This window comes from Eptatretus burgeri, chromosome 6, assembly GCF_056783735.1.
Source record: "Eptatretus burgeri isolate ZD-2024b chromosome 6, Ebu_testis_v1, whole genome shotgun sequence".
Classification (NCBI taxonomy): domain Eukaryota; kingdom Metazoa; phylum Chordata; class Myxini; order Myxiniformes; family Myxinidae; genus Eptatretus; species Eptatretus burgeri.
The window spans coordinates 95,473,840-95,493,930 of NC_140966.1; the positions used below are offsets into that span (position 1 = coordinate 95,473,840).

The 20,091-nt window shown below is 48.4% G+C and overlaps 1 protein-coding gene across 4 annotated transcripts; it reads left to right on the forward strand.

Moving 5' to 3' along the window:
• Positions 1 to 7,679: 7,679 nt before the first annotated feature.
• MPG (N-methylpurine DNA glycosylase) lies at positions 7,680 to 19,750 on the forward strand. Of its 4 annotated transcripts, XM_085886310.1 has the most exons (5): positions 7,680 to 8,032; positions 11,342 to 11,498; positions 11,666 to 11,779; positions 15,343 to 15,547; positions 16,199 to 19,750. In XM_085886310.1, exons 3-5 carry the CDS (start codon positions 11,669 to 11,671, stop codon positions 16,591 to 16,593), a joined length of 711 nt encoding a protein of 236 aa, XP_085742436.1. In that variant the 5' UTR covers positions 7,680 to 8,032; positions 11,342 to 11,498; positions 11,666 to 11,668; the 3' UTR covers positions 16,594 to 19,750. The 4 variants fall into 4 exon arrangements, with proteins under 4 accessions (XP_085742436.1, XP_085742434.1, XP_085742435.1 ...); XM_085886308.1 differs by lacking the exon at positions 11,342 to 11,498; XM_085886309.1 differs by lacking the exons at positions 7,680 to 8,032; positions 11,342 to 11,498 and adding an exon at positions 8,044 to 8,270.
• Positions 19,751 to 20,091: the final 341 nt, after the last annotated feature.

The window sequence follows — 20,091 nt, forward strand, 5'->3', positions numbered from 1 at the left end:
CTCGCCATGACGAGTGATGGTTCGAGGGGCGCTGTGACGTCAGCCGGCCCACTTGATGTCACTGCGATTGTGATGAGTAGTAGTACTAGTACTAGTGGTCGTAGTTGTTTTTGATTTTTCGCTCTTGTTCTTCCTCTTCCTCTTCCTCTTCCTCCTCTGACTCATTACATGGTGTCAGCGGTGGGATCCGAACCCACATCTTTGAGGAGACGCGTCATCTTTTGGTCATCGACTGGCCTCGGAGCATGTTTGCCACAACAAGGACATCCAGTTACCTGTGCCTCTCGTTCGCCATCAGTGGCAGAGCAAAACTATGCTCAGATAGAAAAGAAACTGCTTCCTGTGGTGGTTGTGTTAAAAAAAAAAGTTCCATCACCACATATGGATATAAGGCAGAGGTGCAAACAGACCACAAGCCATTGGTGACCATTGTGAGAAAGCCGCTTCACAGAGCGTCACCAAGGTTACAAATGATGTTGCTTCATCTTCTTCGTTATGACTTGGAACTCAAGTATGTGCCTGGAAAGCAAACTGGATGTTCCTGACACTCTCTCTAGAGATCCGACTGCCACCGTGCCAACTTCCAAAGACGTGGAGATGAGGGTACACCAGTTGATTTCCCAGTTTCCAGGAAGTCAATGCAGACTCGAGACCCTACGTCCTGCAACCTTCAGATGATAACGTTCTTCAGCTTCTTCGCTGGATTCATTGTGAATGGATGGCCGTCCCACAAATCCAACATGCCACCCAGCATCAAGCCGTATTTGGACACCAGACATGAACTGCACCTTGCCCATTGTCTGCTCTTTGCTGGGGAACGCATAATAATCTCTACAGCACAACGTCGCTACAAGCTCAGTCTGATCCATGAAGGCCATTTTGGACAAGAGAAAAAAGCCAAGCTAGAGCCTGTCAAGTCGTCTTCTGGCCCGCAATGAGCAGACACTGAGGAGCTTGTAGCCAAATGTCCCATGTGTGCAAACTTCAGACCAGCCAACTGTAAAGAACTGCCACAGGATGTTCCACTTGGACCCTGGTGGAAACTTGGAGCTGACCTCTTCCAGTTTTCAGGGAAGCATAGCCTCATAGTAGTCGACTATTTCTCAAAATACCCAGAGGTGCTTCGGGTGACTGGACTTCCTGCAACGTACGTCATTGACGCATTGACGCTCGAGTAGACGGGACGCAATCATGCTCAACACTTCCCAAAAACTACCTGAATATGTCCACATGCTGAAGAATGGTGAAGGTTGTCTACAGTTCTACCAGAAGTTGTGATTATGGGGGCCATTCTGAAAAAGGGCCCCGTTTCCGGGGTGGAAGGGCCGTTTGCACTTTTGGACTGCTGCTGACCCCTTACAGTAACAATTTTGTAACTTTTTCATATTTTATCCTGTAGAGCACATCAAATGAGCATTTTTTGAGCAAATCCTCTTTCTCTACCCCTAAAATCACCAATTTTGGGGAAATCGAATGTTGACAGAAAAAGGGTTAAAAAGGGCCATTTTTGGGGGACAAAAACTGATGTCGTCCTACCTGGTCATATGGCCCAACCCATTTCCTAACTAACTATGGTGGATGATGTTTTGTACCTCTCAATGATTTTTAAATCCTTATCAAGGCCACTTTTTAATTTCTGCCTCTCTACTACTATTTCAGGAATTCACGAGGTTGAATGGCATCAAACATGTCTGTTCTGCACCGCTTAAACCCGCTTCGAATGGTCAGGCAGAGCGTGCTGCACAGATTATAAAGCAAGGGTTAAGGCGTGTTACTCCAGGTTCGCTTCAAACGCCTTTGTGACGCGTGTTGCTAGGTTACAGATCCAGACCACACACCGTAACTGGAGTGCCTCCTGCCGAATTGCTTCTGGAGCGAAAACTCAAAACCACAGTTTATCTTGTTCATCCTGACATCGGTGAAACTGTTGAAAACAAGCCTCAGGGTCAGAAATACTATCATGATCGCACGGCTGCATTGCGTGCCCGAGGCCCGAGCCTTCATTCCGATCACCCGTGCACTCTCCGAGAGCGTCCCCCAGAGCCACAATCATTTTCATCCAACACAACACGTGACACTCGCGCGAAGCTATTTGGAATCTGTGTCGTTAGCTATGACCTTTTGCTTCTGGTTGTTGTTGAACGCTGTGCGGTGTATAAACACGATTGGGTTTTATTTCTATTTCGTGAATATTACTTAACGCATGCACATGAGAGAATAGGAAACAACAAAAACAACACAATACCTTGGCAATTGTGAATCCGTGTCGTTGGCTATGACCCTTTTGCTTCCGTTTTTGTTTTGTTTCTGGGGTTTTTTTTGTTTCCGGTTTTTGTCATGGGGAATGATGCATGCCGGGAGATCATGACCGGAAGTGTTTATTTATTCACTAATTTTTTTTTCCAAAGTTAATTTTATACTTCCGAAAGTGATGTTTTTCATGACAGGAAGTGTTTATTTAGTATTTAACATTACCGGGAGTGATTTTGAAACTCTTTCCGGAACTTATATTTTCTTTTATTCTAGACCAGAAGTGATTGTTTATTTATTTATTTATTCAATTATTTTTTCCCAACGTTAATTTTAATAAAGATATCTCCCGCATCATCAAAAAAATAATTTTTTTAAATCGTGATTTACATTCTTTGATCGCTGATCACGAATCCAGGCCGAAGTAACCGGAAATTGCGTCAAAATCATCAGCTGTGCGGCGCTTACACGTACCACGGTATCGTTGGCAAGTATATGTTCTGTGTCACGTGATTGGGTCTTCGTATATCATGCCTCGCCCGCTAGGGGTAGCAGGAGTGTGCTTCTGGTCGCGCAATAAAGCGGAGTAGATGGTGGCCCGCGAGCTTCTTGCGTCCCACCGCACCTCGTACACTCTAGTTGGCGACGAGGATGGGATAAATACGGACTTATGCCCGTTTTCGACGGGGACGACTTCGAATTGTTTTCGGAGCAATTGGAATGCTATTTCCACGCGAACGATGTGGTCGACGAGAGCAAGCAGAAGTCGATCTTGCTCGCTTCGCTTTCGCCGAAGCATTATCGGCTGCTGGGTGATTTAGTGGCACCGAACAGGCCCCGGGATGACGGGCTGGCGTTTCGGGACATTGTGGAGAAAATGAAAGCGCACATGGCGCCGGAGAAGTCATTGCAGCTCGCTCGATTCCAGTTCGATCGCCTCTCGAAAGGGGCAGAGGAGCGCGTCGCTGAGTTCGTGGCGCGGATTAAGCGTTCTTCCGTGGCCTGCAAGTTCACGGCGGGGAAGCGGCCAGCTCGGCTCAGAGATCGTTTTATTGCTGGTTTACGAGATGCGAAGATGGTTTCAGCAGTGTTGCGGCTGAAGGATGAAGCCATTACATTCGACTCGGCGGTCAGCACGGCTACAGCGGTCGAGCAGACTCGCGGGGATGTTCGAGCCATCACCGGCCACGCGGGGTCGCGAGCACCCCGGGACGCGCGCACGACCTTCGATGCGGTTCGGACATCGCCACGCGGCCGCGCGTGCGGCGGGGTGACCCCGCGGACATGCTTGGGATGTGGAGGTCGACACCTGCGCCGTGCATGCCCGTGTAAAGGCAACGTGTGTTTGAATTGTCACAAGGTGGGTCATTTGGCGCGTGTGTGCCGTGGGGCGACGGCCACCGTTAAGGTCATGGACGGCGATGTGCGAGGCGACTCGGGGCGGAACCAGCGGCCGTTGTTGAGCCTGTTTTCAATTGGCCCGGCGGCGGCGCGCCCGATGACGGTGGAAGTCGAAGTGAACGAAACGCCGATCACGTTCCAGGTCGATACGGGAGCAGCGGTGTCGCTCATCGGCGAACAGACCGCGCGTAGACTTAACGGCTTGAAGCTTATCAGGTCAAACCTCACGCTGTTCACGTACACCCGCGAGAAGATAATGCCAGTCGGGATGGCAGACGTGTCTGTGCGGTACCAAGGCCAGGTCGCCACGCTTCGGGTGTACGTCGTGCGGGGGAGCGGGCCGTCTCTCCTCGGCCGAGATTGGATGGCCCGCATCAGGCTAGACTGGGCCGCAGTTCACCTTGTGCAACCCGTGCCGAGCCAGTGGGAGAATCAGTTGGAGGAGATTCTTCAAAGACATCAAGGGTTGTTTAGCGACGACCTTGGGAAACTCAAGGGCATGGAGGCGAAACTCTTCTTGAAGGAGGGGGTGGTTCCTCGGTTTTGTAAACCGCGTCCAGTGCCGTATGCCCTGCGGGACAAGGTCAAGGGTGAACTGGATAGGCTGGAGGCCTGTGGAGTGATCGAACGGGTGTCGTGCTCGGATTGGGCCACCCCGGTTGTCACGGTGCTGAAACGGAATGGAGACGTCCGATTGTGCGGGGAATTCAAATCCACGGTTAACCCGGGGCTCAGCGTGGAGCAATATCCATTGCCATCAATCGATGAAATATATGCGCGATTGGCGGGGAGTCGATACTTCACGAAGCTAGACCTGCGTGATGCATATTTTCACCTGCCGATGGATCCCGGGAGTAGCGAGCTTTTGACAATCAACACGTGTCAAGGACTCTATCGATATACCCGACTCTGTTTTGGAATTGCTTCGGCCCCAGATTTGTGGCAGAAAGCCATGGATCAGGTTTGCATTGGCCTGCCCGCTCAGACCTACCTGGACGATGTGCTCATTGCGGGGAAAACGGCGGACGAGCATCTTGCGAACATTGCCCAAGTGCTGACAAAGCTAGAAGCGTGCGGCCTGCGCTTGAACAGGGACAAGTGCGTGTTCTTCAAGCAGCACTTGGAATACCTCGGGCACATCATCACGCCGGAGGGGCTGTTGAAAGGTCCTCGGAAGGTGGAAGCGATTCAACACATGCCACCGCCTCGCGACAAGACGCAGCTGCGCTCGTTCATTGGCATGGCCCAGTATTACCAAAGGTTCGTGCGCGGGCTCAGCTCACAACTTGCGCCGTTAACGCGTTTGCTCAAAAAGGACGAGCGCTGGGCTTGGGGGCCTGCACACCAGGCGTCGTTCGACCGCGTCAAGCGGCTGCTCACAGAGGATACGGTCCTCGTGCACTACGAGCCTGCGCGTCCGCTCCTATTGGCATGCGACAGCTCTGCATATGGCATCGAGGCAGTGCTCCCCACAGGATGGACGATGGTTTCGAGCGGCCTGTTTGTTTTGCATCCCGGACCCTGTCCACAGCAGAGCGCGGATATGCCCAGATTGAGCGTGAGGCTCTCAGCCTCGTCTGGGGTGTGCGGAGGTTTCATCAATATCTGCTGGGACGGCATTTCACTTTGCAGACGGATCACAAACCGCTTCAATTCATCCTGAGACCCGAACGCGGGGTGCCGGTGGTAGCAGCCGCGCGAATACAGCGGTGGTGTCTGTTTCTGGGTGCTTACGATTATGATATTCAGTTCCGAAGCACCGAGAAGCATGCTAACTGCGACGGGCTCTCATGCTTGCCGTGTGCGGAGGGTCCAGCTGCGTCTGAATTGAGCGACCAGGTCGATGTGTTCGCGCTGGGCCAGGTCCAAAGGGGGCCGGTCACGGCCAGGCAGGTCGCGGTGGAATCGGCTCGTGATCCGGTGCTTGCCCGTGTCGTCCAGGCGATTTCTACGGGGAATTGGAGCGATCTGCCTTCGACACCGGCGTTTCAACCTTTCACGTCATGCGCAGCGGAGCTGTCGTTGGTCCAACGGTGCGTAATGTGGGGAATGAGGACCGTGATGCCACCGAAGTTCAGGCAGCGGTGTTTGGAAGAACTGCATGTCAGTCACCTTGGCATCGTGAAGACCAAGAGTCTTGCTCGTAGCCTGTTGTGGTGGCCGGGGTTAGACAAAGACATTGAGCGGCTGGTTAAGCGTTGCGCCATGTGCCAGACAGATGCTGAAAACCCGCGTCGAGCTTCGGGTCTTTGGCCTGTGCCAGCCCGGCTTGGCAGAGGGTCCATGTAGATTTTGCGGGACCGGTTAATGGCAAAATGTTTTTGATTGTGATCGATGCATTCTCTAAATGGCCGGAGGTTGTAGTAATGCAGCATACTTCAGCAAACATTACAGTAGAGAAACTGCGGACGATCTTTGCTAATAAAGGGTTGCCGGAGATCCTGGTCTCTGATAATGGTCCGCAGTTCATCGCGGGTGTATTTGATGAGTTTATGCGCCAGAATGGTATTCGACACCTAAGGTCCGCACCGTATCACCCTGAGACGAATGGCCAAGCTGAGTCGTTTGTCAAGATGTTGAAGCGGGCTTTGCGCAGGGGGGTGTTGCACCTGTGCAGACAGTGGTCGATGTCTTTTTGCTCCATTACAGGAACGCAGTTCATCCTGTCACGGGTGATTCGCCTGCCATTCGTCTCTATGGACGGGCTTTGCGGTCCAGGTTGGATTTGCTACGACCTGGAGGGTCGGGGAGTGGGGCAATGTCGTGTCCGACACGGCTGCGCAGCTTCGAGGTGGGGCAGCGGGTAATGGTACGCGATTATTTCCACGGTTCCAAATGGGTGCCGGCGGTGGTCTCTGTGGTGCTGGGGCTGGCGAATTGCATGGTGCGGACTGATGGTGGGGATGTGTGGAAGCGGCACGTGGACCAAATGCATGATCGCTGTTCAGCGTCACCCCCCATACCTCCCCGGGCCGAGCGATGCGGGACCCCCACCGGTAGTATTGCCGGCACCTGACGTTGTGTCGCCGGGGCTGGTTGAGCCGACGCCAAGGGGGTCTTCGCCTGATGCCGTCCTACCCGGGGACGTCGAGCAGGCTGGGCGGTCGGGGGTGGCTGGTGTTGCGGAAGGTGCGAGTCCGGCGAGGGTGTCACCTCGACCGAGCCGGGAGGCGTCTGAACCTGGGCTGGCTGGTGGCGCTGCCCGTCCGAGGCGGGTCAGGGTGCGGCCGCGGTACTTGGAGGATTATGAGTGTTGATGGGTTTCAGATGGTCATGTTGTGATTGTCCGTTCATCGTGTGACGGGTCATTTTACGAGGGGAGGAGTGTGCTGTGTCACGTGATTGGGTCTTCGTATATCATGCCTCGCCCGCTAGGGGTAGCAGGAGTGTGCTTCTGGTCGCGCAATAAAGTGGAGTAGATGGTGGCCCGCGTGCTTCTTGCGTCCCACCGCACCTCGTACACTCTAGTATACAGTTGTGAACACGTTATAGGTAAAGTCAGAAGCGAACGCAAGAAGAATTCTACGTTCGCTTCTCGGCTTTGCCTATTCCATATTACTTATACTTTATGACGTCACAGACAGAAAAGGAGGAGAGCTCATTAACGATTGGAAGATGGGAGGACCTTTGAGAAAAGGGGAGGGAAGAGCATTACTAAACCCCGCCTTCGTCATGCTGTGAGCACATCCCATTGGTTCATCACCGAAAATAACATAACCCGATATTCGAAATACCGTGCACTCCCAAAAAAATGAAGCACGGACTTATGGAGGGGGTATCGCATTAAAAATTATACCGCTTCTTCTTCTTCTTCTTCAGATTTTAATGGCGCTTTCAGAACTGCGAAGCTCTATATAGGCCACGCACCAAAACTTGACCCTGGAAACCAAGGATCTATAAGGTTTCCCTAAAATTTTACAAGGAATTCCCGCGATGTTTTCTTTTAGAGATGATATGTCATGGCGGTGCGATTTTAAAAAAAATTAATTCCCTCCATGATTTCGCACTCGCAGTGGGCGTGTCCACGGAGTGACGTATGGTGACCCTTTGATTCGTCCACAAAAGAGTGCAGCAATGCATTTGTTGAAGAATTCGTAGTCATTGTGCAGGAATTCCGTGTGCGAAACAAAACGAGTATGTATAGTACGACAAATAATCCTTCAGTGGGCGTCAAGTTTCAGAAAAGCGGTTCAAACATTCTCCAGATGAGAGCGAACGGTATTGAATGATTGAAATACGAGAAATAAACGTAATAGGTGGACGTGATATGAGCTCTCAGAGCTGGGCGCGGAATCGGCGCCTTCGTTCAACGCCACAGGATGATGAGGAGCCCCGTGAAGGAACGGCGGGTGGAAACTCGGACGGCGACTCGTTGGCAACGGTAGGAAATATCGATCGATTATTAATCAAATACAAGCGTAATAATCAATTATTCCGGTACTTTCAAATTGATCAGCGGCGATTCGCGACTGGAACACTCGGGGAGTGTTGATTCAGAGCGCTCGCTGAGCGGCTTAAGCACTCGAGCAAGCACTCCATTGGAAACGTTTTTATGAGGAACGGCCGGCTTGGCAAGTGCTGACGAGCGGCTTGGTAACTCAACACGTCCCTTGACGATGGTGTGTGCATTCCGACCCTGCTGCTGATCACATTGCCATGGATTACAACACAGCTCAACTTTTGTGAATTTTTTTACTATATGGGAATGGCTTCGTTTTTTGTTTGTTTTACACTTCTGTCATAATACTTTTTAATTTATCATCTTTTTCAATAGATATTGGAAGAAAAAAAAACCGATTACAAACATTTCGAAGCAGGTACCCGTGTAATTTCAACATTAACTCCAGATGAGACACCTCTTCCCCTCCCACCCGGACCCAAAATCCTCAACTCCCCCTTCTCCCAACACCAAGTCCTCACCTTCCTCCCCCCCCTTAACCCCAGGCCCAAGACTTCAATCCCTCCCCATTCCATCTGCAGCCCCCACATCAAATCCTCACCCCCACCCCACCCCCCCAAAACCTCAACCTCCCTCTCCCAACTCTGCTCCCTCCCCCTTTCTTCCCATTCTTAAGAAGCTCCCATTTTCGTTCGTTAAGAACAATGTCACAATTAAATTACAATGAAATGTGAAATTCACAATCTCGTGATATTGTTGTGGGACCGGGTCTCGGTGGCGAGCAAACGGCTCGGGGGAGCAGTAGAGTCGGCTCCACCGAACACACCGGAATTTAGGTCGTGACCCTCGGATAAGTCCGAAAGGTACGGGCCCCTTACAGGACCATGAATCGCCAATAATTTGACCGCGTGGGGTCAGGTTAATTGCCAAACTTCAATATACCTAAGTATCCACGTGGCAAAGCTACCGGGGAATTCACACCCTCGGCAGGCCTCGAGCGGAACGAGCCGTTACCGTGCTCAAACCGTGTGTAACCCGAGCGGATGGTTACCGAGGCCAGGCTTGTCGGTCCAAATGAACAACAACGGCCTTCCTAATGCCCAATACGCACCGTGGAAAACCAATGGCAGAAATGACAAAGAACGAGCTGGTACATTCAATAAAAGGGATATTTATTTATAACAATAATCGGGGAGGGGAACACAGAGCACAGTTATCATGAATAAAGAAAGGTATCAAATGTACAAGCAATTCCTTAAAATCAATTCTCCTGAGAGACAGGGCCCACGGACACACACAAATACCCCAGAAAGAGATGGACCTCGAGGTCTTTATTGCCCCTTCAGCTTGGAGGGAAGACGAGCTGAGGGAAGAGAACGTGCTGGCTACCTGGCCGCGTTCGCACGGCTGGACGACCGCACCTTCCCGGAGCACCAGTCGCCAAAGAACGGACCAGGGCAGCCAAACCCAGAGGAGGCGAGACGAGGTGACCTCCCGTGATGAGATGGTTGACCGCTTGTTGTAATGCGCCAGACGAGACGCCTCGGATGCGCGGGATGCAGTCAGTCGCAGACCCAGACAGAAGCGTGCTCGAGCAGACGGGACGCAATCTTCAATCCTTTTCCCATCGTTTTTCGGGGCAGGTCCGCTCCCCCGTCGCCTGCTCCCATTGGGTGGACGGCATGTCGTGGCTCTGCCTTCTTGAGAAGGACCGCCCCGGCTTTGGTCCGCTCGTCGCCCATTAGGCGGAAAATGATGCATTGCCTTATTTGGCGCGAAACCAGAACGAAGTCAGTCAGTGAGTCTGCAAACACTTCAATCGTTATTGCTTGAACCAAACACATGACTTTGCTAAAACTTGGCCACAAGCTTCATATCTGATACCTAATGGAGGTGTATCGACCGCATCAAAATCTGCGCTCATTGAGTGGGTTTACAAGGGGGGGGGATCCCCCAAAATAGATATTTCGCTCTCTTCTCCCAAACTACACACACAATTTCGATGAAACTTTGAAACTTGACCACAAGTTCCATCACTCATGATGTACCAAGTGTATTGATCGCATCAAAATGTGTACTCATTAAAGGGGTCTATGGAGGGGCTTTTGACCCTTCAAAATAGGTATTTGCTCTCTTCTCCGAAACTACGCACATTGTTTTGATGAAACTTGACCACAACCTTCATCACCCATGATGTACCAAAGTTTGTTCACGGCATACAAAAAATCGGCGTCAAGGGGGGTCTGTGGGGGGGGGGTTGAGTAATTGTTGCTCTTGATCCAGGTGAGCTTCAGGACATGTGGTCCTATGTAGATAACACTTCACCCCCCCCCCCCACTCCTTCGGTGAAAAAAAATCACAAATTTTGTGAGTGTGTGCAGAAGTAATGGTGGTGCAGATCGCTGTGTGGTCTTGCAGGGGAGGGTGAGCGATTCGGGCAATTTTGCAGTTTATATTCGATTCCGAATACTTTTTACCTACGAGATGTTGCAAGTGTACAAGAGCTCCATCCATCCATCCATTGGGACCATACTCTGTGCAGAGCGTTGGTGCTGGCTCAACAGTGTCCTTGGCTATTGGGCACAATCCTGGACTGGACGGGTCGCCACTCCGCCACAGGATACCAGGAAGCTGGCACTCATTTTGCCGACCTCGGAAGGATGACAGGCAGAGTCAACCCCACCTGATATTAATTCATCAGCCGATTGGGATTTGAATTCAGGATCCTAGGATCCCAAGCCCACCACCCTAACCACTAAGCCAACAACTAAACAGGCATATATACTGATCGAGAGGTATGGAACAAAAAGTCCCCTGGGAAGCACTTCATTCTAGGAAGTAGAAAATAGTTGGAATTGACGTCGATTCTGGTTCACTACTCGATTCCATGGATTAAATGAGAATCGGGATCGATTCCAGCATCCACTGCTAGTGCAGGGTTGAGAAATGGAGCAATTTTAATTTTTTTTCAAATGAGAAATGCCTCTCTGACCTCACTTTTCTTGTCGACATTACAACTCAGCTGAATAATCTGAATCTGCAACTGCAAGCAAAATCTGATTACGGGAGGTATTTTAAAATTAAACATAATTTTTTGACTCGCTGCTGAGATTTGAAAATGGCTCTCCAAGCTCAAAGGTTTGGACACTCTAAAGGACACTGCAGTGAGTGAATTTCGATACAGCTATTGTAATCAACGTAGCAAACATTATTTATTTATTTATTTATTTTTACCTCCGTTACCTAAGGTTGTGTATTACTCCATGTTTTCGTCTGTCTCACTGTGAGCAGGATATCTCACGAAGTGATGGACGGATTTGGATGAAACTTGGTGGACAGGTTGGGTGTGTGACAAGGACGAATTGATTTGATTAGATTTTTGTGAAGATCCGTGTGCAGACCGGCCTATCAGTGGGATACAAAACGTAAACTGTTCAGCCTGGTGGAGGTATGCGCCCCACCTAGTGCCGTTCCAGTTTATTCATGGAATCATAAAATGCTTTGCAATTTGTCCCACTGAATGTTTCGTTCCCAAAGTTCCGTACAACGCACCATAACATGTGATAAATTAATGACTTGTATGTTTTGTAGTTGATGACCAATTTTTTCCCGCAGCCCATGAAGAGCAGTAAATATTTTCAAGCGGAAGATGCATCAGGGTTCAGGAGGCTCGGACGAGATTTCTTTGACCAACCATGTGTGGTCCTTGCACGAGCTTTGCTGGGAAAGGTGAGACCTGATCATTCGTTCATTCGTTTCATGCACAGCCTGTGGCTCCTGTTTGCATCAGTGCTGGGAGTCTTCGTGAAGGACACCGTGGGATCTTTAACGTCCACCAACAAATGCCAGCAGACGGGACACCTGTTCCTGTTAATTGACAACAGGGTTTAGCTCTTGGGAATCGTCTTCTCCGTTGCACTCTGTCTTCTGTATCTTCTTCTTCTCAATGCATTGTTTTTCAAATCTCTTTCCACTACATCCCTCCACCATAATCTCTGTCTTCATCTAGATCTTTCCCCTCTAATTGGCTGATTCCATACTTCCTTGATTGATTCCTCATCCTTTCTTCTCATCGCAAGTGACGTGCCCAAATCACCGCAACCAAGCCTCTCTAATATTTTCTGTAGTATATACAACTCCGACTCTTGCGTATCTCCTCATTCCTCAACCGCTCTCTTTGGGATACTCTGATAATCCACCAAAGCATTCTCATCTTGATTTGCTCCAGCAACTCCTCTTCCCTTTCCTTAAAGCCCACGTTTCTGTGCCATACATTATAACCGGCCTGATCACTGTCCTGTAGATTCTTGCTTTAATTTTCATCGTGTTCGACGATCATAGACGACACCACTAACCTCCTTCCACCTTATCCATACTGCATTCCCTCTGTCCTGGAGTTCTTCTTCAGAACCTCCCTCTTCCTTTAGTGCTGATCCAAGGAATTTGAATTTACCCACTTGTTTCAGCTCTTCACCTCTTCTATCCCCAATCTTGATCCTCTCTGCTCCAGTCACACTACTCAACATTACCTCTGTCTTTCGAGCATCAATCCTCAACGCTACCTCTCCAAACTCTCCTGCTATTCCAACACTTCTCTGTACTTCTTCCTTTGACTCTGCTGTCATAACGAAGTCATCTGTGAACAGAAGTTCCAACAGTTCTCTATCTCTGATGTCAGTCAGCACATCCATCATCATCACATAGCAAGGGACTTCATGCAGAACCCTGGTGGAGACTCACTTCCACTCTAAAATGTTGTGAATCACCACTCTCTGTCATTACCATGGTCCTGGCTCCCTTATGCATTTCCATCATGATGCCAACAAACTTCTCTTGTACATGCTACTTCCTTAAACACCAACACACCACCCCTCTTGAGATGCTATATGATGCCTTCTCCATTGGAATGAGAAAAGTGTGGCAGGCTCAGGTACATCACCAGGATCTTAAAAAAATAAAATGGATGGGTGGGGGGGGGGGGTGGTGGGGTGGGCGAATGTGATTTTTGGGTGAAGAATGGACAACACCGACCACACACTCGTCATTGAAGAGAGCCTCTCACAAGCATCACACTCACCACAGATATACACAATCACCCACCCACATTGAAGCTACCGACAAGTCATACCAACATCCCCACACTCGATCTCCAATGCTTCTAGGTACCGATCCAATTCCAATTTAAACCTGTCTACTGTTTCTGCTGCTACTACCTTTCCAGAGAGACCATTCCATGCATTAACTACTCTCTGAGTGAAAGACCCCTGTCTTACTACCGTCTTAACTCACGTCTTCTTTACCCTCAGACTATGGCCCCTGGTCCTATCACTGTATATTGTGCTGAATCATTCTCTTCCGAGTAAACTTTCCCGACATTGTTTAATCTTACTATCCACAATCAACGTCTTTCCACAATGACCTGATACAATGTCATTTAACCTTCCGTCAATATCCCTAACTCCTGCTCCTTCAAAATTGCACACAACTCTGTCTCCAATCCTTCCTGCAGAATGAAGAATCGACATATTTCATCGTTTCATCACCACCACTCTCCCAGACCTCATTATTACCTATCTCGATTGCTGCAACCTCACCACTGCATGCACTCACCACTCCCCAATAAGTATTAAAAGTTGAACAAATGGAGAGAGGTGCCGAAGACGCCCCTTGCCTGGGTCATTATTTGATCTCGGGCTGACCCTGCGTGTAGCACAAAGTGAGGTGAAGCAATTGGTTCACTGTCTGTCTGTCTGACGGACCGACGCCATTCTATGATCGAGGAACTACTTCATTTCAATTGAATGTGATATTTTGAACATTGTGGAATATGAAAGGGAACATGACTTGGTGCACGGACCTGCAGGTTGGCAGTACTTTAGCTCTGAATTTGGCATATTGTACGGAGTCTCGTCCCGAGCGCGTCTGTGCACTCGCGGCAAAGCAATTGCTTCAGTCAGTCTGTCTTGCAGTCAAACAACATTGAAAATCATTCCCAACAGGTTTTTCGGGATATGATAAAGAACACGAAGAACAGGCACGAATGACTAATTTACCGTGTTAAATAAGCTGGTGTTAAAGAGGGTGCACCAACGGCAGTGAACTTCCAATTCAATGGGTTGTTTGTGTTCTGCAGCCTTGAAAACTTTTATTTTATATAAATTGAGTCACATATTTGAACACCAAAGAACATGAATCGCCTTTTTTGCATTTCCAAAAACCAACGGTTTAGTCGTACTTGGACTAAATGTTACGCCGTCGCGACCAATCAAATTTGTCACGAACTCTGAGGGTTTTAGGAACAGCGAGATTCATACAAAGTGGTGGTTTCTCGGGATTCAATCACAGAGCTAACTTCGTCCAAAAGACATGTTTATTTAGTCGCATAGTTTTCTCAAACATCGTTCCAAAATCGTCAGTTGCTCTGAGAAGAGTTTTCAGAAGGTTCAGCTCTGGAAAGGTCCGATTGAGCCATTGGCTTCGTATGGTTGCCATTGTTCCTGTTCAAAGTTCACAAGCAAAGGTAGCATATAGATTGTGCTCCAACGCAAAGCAAGAGTGTAAGAGACCCTTCCCATGTCTTCTTTCTCAAGACTGTGTGGGCTAAGGTGTTCTATGAACTCTCGAGGTTCTTTCCAGCATCTTTTCCCAAATCGGTCTCCTGATAAAAGTCATTGTTCCTGATCTTCCACACCTTCCTGATCAACTATACCATTTTTACTTCCCAATCAACTCCGGCATCCAAGGCGTAATGCCTTCACTAATTCGACCACAACTTTGGATGGTCGAGCATCACGATGGATTTCCCAATTTTCATTTTTACCTCTGCCACCTAAGGTTGACGGAGATTATGTTTTCACCCCTGTCGGTTTGTCTGTGAACAGGATACATCAAAAAGTTGTGGACGGATCCGGACGAAACGAGGGGATGAGTTGGTTAGGTGACAAGAACAAGGCAATTCAATTTTGGATCAGGTCCGGATCCAGATCCGGCCGACCAGTGGGATATAAAATGTTAACTGTTCAGCCTGGTAAAGGTATGTTCTCCCGGGTGCCGTTCTAATTTCAAGTATTTTTCTAACCTCCTCTTCAACCTCCCTCATGGGGTCCTCAGCTCTCTGTCTCTCATTTTCCACAATTGGCAATGTTTCAAAGTACTCTTTTCACTTTCTCCTGATTTCCTTATTTCCATTAGGATCTGGCCAGCATCAACTTTTACTTCACACCCTCCCCCATCACCCCCAACAGAGTGTGGGGTTACAATTTTATTGACACGTTTCGGCTCATCACTTTCAGGTACTGACCCGTCGGCTTCCCGGAGGTGAGATTCTACAAGGGCGAGTTGTCGAGACCGAAGCTTACCTGGGCGGCGATGACCTTGCATCACACTCACGAGGTGGCCGACAGACCCCCAGGAACAGTGCCATGTTCATGGAACCTGGCACAATCTATGTCTACCAGATATATGGCCTCTACTACTGCCTCAACATCTCTAGCCAAGGTTCTCCTCACAGTTATTCATCATTTTGCCAAATGCATGAGCTGAGTTGCTATTGCCAAATAAAACTAATGACTTAATATCCCCTCTGCAGAATGGCATGATTCATGCTACATCACCTCCTCGTCACCACAATGGATGGTGGTTCTGCTCAAATTTGAATTTCCTGATAGATAAAGGTCAAGTATGAAAGCAATGGTTTGGCAGGCAGGGTGATTCATCAATGTGCGTGCCGTCCTTCGAATGGATGTTAAACTGATCGTCCCATCCATTGGCATTACTTGGTGGATGTTAAAGACCCCACGGTGTCTTGTGGTGAGTTGGTGAGCTATCACCATACCCTGGCCAAATTCCAAAATTCCTGTTCTCTCACTCAAGTATCCTGCCACAGAGTAGCGACCTATCCAGGATTTTAACACATATCCAATCAAACTGCCTTGGCAACTTTATGCACCAAACGGCACAAAGAAAATAAACAAACAATGAAACCATAACTCCATTAAACACATTCCTTATTTTGGAGTTGACGTGTTAGGGCCTTTTGTAATTTTGCATTTTACTTTGGACTTTGTAGACTGTTTTATGAGTACGATTACAAAGTTAATTCAGATCGTTCATTCACTTAACTCTGTACCCATGCTATGCCGATGGCAGGCCCTGGTGCAGCCGTACTCTTGCGTGCATTGGAACCACTGGAGGGAGAAGAAACGATGCAGCAACTTCGGACACGTGCTCAAAAACGGGCAGCAGCAAAGGCGACTCGCCCACTTAAGACCCGGCAGCTGTGCGGAGGACCGGCAAAGTTATGCCAGGCATTTGCACTGAACAAGACTTTTGACAAGAAGGACCTGGCTTCTGATACAGAGCTATGGGTCGAGGAAAATCGCTACTCGCAGCCACAAACAAAACATGATGTCGAGAGCAAGAATGTTGTATGCACAAGCCGTATCGGTGTGGCATCTGCTGCGGAATGGGCACAAAAGCCTCTGCGGTTCTACATATATGGAAACCCGTGCGTTAGTGTAATCGATAGGAAAGTACAGGGATAGGTCCCTTTTGGAGGTGGAAAACCCAAACGTAGCTGAAATGAGGCAAAACGTGCTACTTGTGGTACCCTGGCTGACCAGAAGCAGAGGCGGCGTTTGTCATTTTGGAGCCCCATGCAAAACACGATAATGGCCCAGTGGGGCCCCCGCCAATCTGTCATCACACCCTTCACACCATCTGTCATATGTATTTTGACGTCCGTCTGTCTGACGTCGATGTATTCGGTCGTTACACAAATCTCAACCAATTAAACTTGTCAAGGGGACTACGGGTGATATGGCAAAGGCTGTAACGATTTCATTTGACCTCGTCACCAGGAATTCTGAAGGTGGGGCAATGCAAATTATCTTTGTAAATGTATACCGTGTCACGCCACTCTTGATGGGGGGTGGGAGAGGGCATCAAGAGTAATGTTTCAGAACCCTCAATTGTATCACTACTCACGAGTAAGAGGACTCCGTCTTATTTTCACACTTACTTAGCCTATGTTGCTTTAGCCTCGATTGCAAAAAAAAATCTGGAGGAATTCCAATTTTGTTGCCTCTTCCACATTGGGAAGGTGAATACACAGCAGCTTGAGCGTCGTTCCACCTTATCGTGCCATTTTTTCCAAGGATATCTCAGAATAATGATTATAATATAGCATATTAATAATAAGAGAACAATAATTGGCAGTAATTAAAAGAATAACGTGATACACCCTCCCCCCCCCACAACCACCAGCAGCTCCCATAGATAAATTTCAAATTATTTTGTGTGACTAGAATAACCGTTTCATTATCAACTGTTTCATTGGAGTGCTTAAGCGACTTGGCGAGCACTCTACAAGCTGATTGGTAAAGGAACACACCTCAGCACGTGCTCAGCCGAGGAACCCTCTTCTGGTTCAGCCGTTTGTGTGATGATTAAGTTAATTTCGGGTGAATTTTCACCCTTTTCGCTGCTTATTGTTGAGCTATTTTTTCTTTTTAGCACCACGGGGGTAGTTTTGTTTCATCCTTGGGACAGGTGTTCTGATTTTAAAACCTATAACATTCCGCTGTGCGCATGGCTTAATCCATCTACTAATGAGGGGGTGTATTGTGATTATATTATTTGTAAACATTAAACATCATTATTATTCCACTTACTTTCTTCACTAATACTGTTGTGGGCCGGGCGTCGGTGGCGAGCACGACCGCTAGGTGGAGCGGGAGAGTCGGCTCCACCGAACACTCGGAATCTAGATCGTGCTTCTCGGAGAACTCTGAAAGGCACGGGTCCCTTACAGGACCGTGGTCGCCAATATTTCGACGGCGTGAGGTAGGGTCCACTTGTCTAACTCCAATTTACCTAAGTACTCACGCCGTCCAACTACCGGGGAAACCACAACCTCGGCCGACTCTGTCCGATCTGAGTCGCGGGTAACGGCTTGGATCCGGTGTTATCGAGCGAAGTTACCAGAGCCGCCAGACCAAATGCACAATTTGCCGCTTCCCAATTTCCCAACACGCACCGTGCTAAGCCAATGAAAGAAGCACAGAAACGGGCTAATACATTCAACAAAGGGGTATTTATTTACAATAATAATTGTCAAAAACCGAGAAGGGAGACAAAGAGCAGATTACAACCCAATATGAAATGTAAATAATGTACAAGCAAAAGCACGTAACCATTCTACTTGACAAGAAAGGCCCGCACACAGACACACACCCAGAGAAATGGACCCCGTAGGGTCTTTATTTAAGGTTCCCAGCTCGAGGGAAGATGAGCTGGAAACCAGAGGTATTTTTGGACCTGTCCACCGAGTGTAGTCTTTGACGTCTGGGACTCGCGGGACTCGAACCCACAACCACGATGCTACTCTAAGTACCCGGGACGAAGGATGAAGGGCAGACGCCAACCAGCACGAGTGCGGATGAGGCAGCGAGCACCAGCAGGCAAGGCCAGGTGATCCGGCAGACCAAAGCAAACTCTTTTCAGTCGGATTGTGCCAAACAGTTATTCACTGCTTCTCCAGAGGGGAGGAGCCGCCTCCTCCGACCCGCTCTCCCTTACTGGACGGTTTTGGCGCGCAAATGCATTCGTCGCCCCCGTGATTGGCCAAAAGGGGTGCCAAGTCCACTGATTGGACCGGGGGGGGGCATGGCGGGCGTCATGGCGGACTGCCCTTCAAACAGGAAGAGGGGTAACATTGTCCTGCGTTGGTTTTCATTGGCCGACCGACGGCAAACTCACTCGCATCTCTCTGATTGGGCGAGAGAGACGCCAAGTCCTTCTTGAACTCCGCCCACCATGAGCATTATGGCATCAGGATGGAGTGAAGGTGTTGTTATTGTTGTAAGTGATGTAAAAAATGTAAAAGAAAACCCTGACTATCAAAATAACTCAAAAGCGCACGTACAATTAATTGCCATTAGACTAGGGACGGGACCCGAACTGGAAACACGTACTTACCGATATAACTGATCTATAAGGACTCTGGCTGTTGTGTGCAGTAAGTTTCCAGATTCGTAACAACACTAACTTCACCCCCTAATTTTGTAATAGTCTCGTCGAGTTAAACATCAAGGAAAACATGTTTTTAATCCATCATTATGTCACAGCACTTTCTTTCCTTGAGATGGAGCGGTCCCTTTGCGCTGTTTATCACCACTCAGAAGGTGATATGTTTTGTCAGCAAAGTGAGACCCCCACCCTCGGGCCCCCCCCCCACCATCTCAAAATATTGTGAACCACGATCGGCATGTGGGGCCCCATGCAATTGCAACAGGATGCACGCCCCTAATGCCCCCTCTGCCTGGAGCCTGGGTTCGAATAACAACACTTGAATAGGAAATGTGTATCTTTCATTTTATTCCAGAAATAATTCACAAAAACAAGATCAAACCTTAGTGTGAATAATGTCCTATTAAAAACAGGAATAAATATGTTATATACACACACAAGGTTGCTGACAGTCCATGATTGAAAGATAAGTTTTTTATTTTCTTTTTTGAACTGAACTTTGCTGTACTGAGCACACCACCTGGTTGTCTTGAACAGAAGGAATGAGGTCCACCGTGACCCCCCATCAAAATGATTTACAACTGGTGATCTCATTTGAATATTAATTTGTAAACATTGATGAAAAATTTCATGTGCTTTAACGAAATTATATTTCTCGCTTGTTTTTTTTTTTTAAAGAAAAATCAATAGGTCAAGCCAGGTCATGTACCCTGTCCACTAGATATACACTATCCGGTGTTGGGGTCTGCTGAAGGAGTTTCTTGGTGAGGGGTTTTGATGCCAAGCGACTCGCCACTCCCCCACAGGATAGTTGACTGAAGGTACAGGTATTTGTAATTTGTTCAGGTGCCAGCAATCCATCATGCAACGATTAAAAGACTGGAAATTCATAGTTTACTGAATGACACCTGTTATTTACACTTGTCAATTTATTTAAGACCAGAAGTACAGGGTGTCCCAAAACATTACTGGACACCTCTGCAAATTCCATGTAAAACATGAAAAGCAGCCCG

Excerpts from the sequence above, each read along its gene's own strand:
- MPG (XM_085886307.1), top strand. The coding sequence starts at position 9,366 with ATGGACCTCGAGGTCTTTATTGCCCCTTCAGCTTGGAGGGAAGACGAG. Across the intron at positions 11,780-15,342 it reads CACGAGCTTTGCTGGGAAAG|GTACTGACCCGTCGGCTTCC; the intron begins GTGAGACCTGAT and ends CATCACTTTCAG. Across the intron at positions 15,548-16,198 it reads CCTCAACATCTCTAGCCAAG|GCCCTGGTGCAGCCGTACTC; the intron begins GTTCTCCTCACA and ends TGCCGATGGCAG.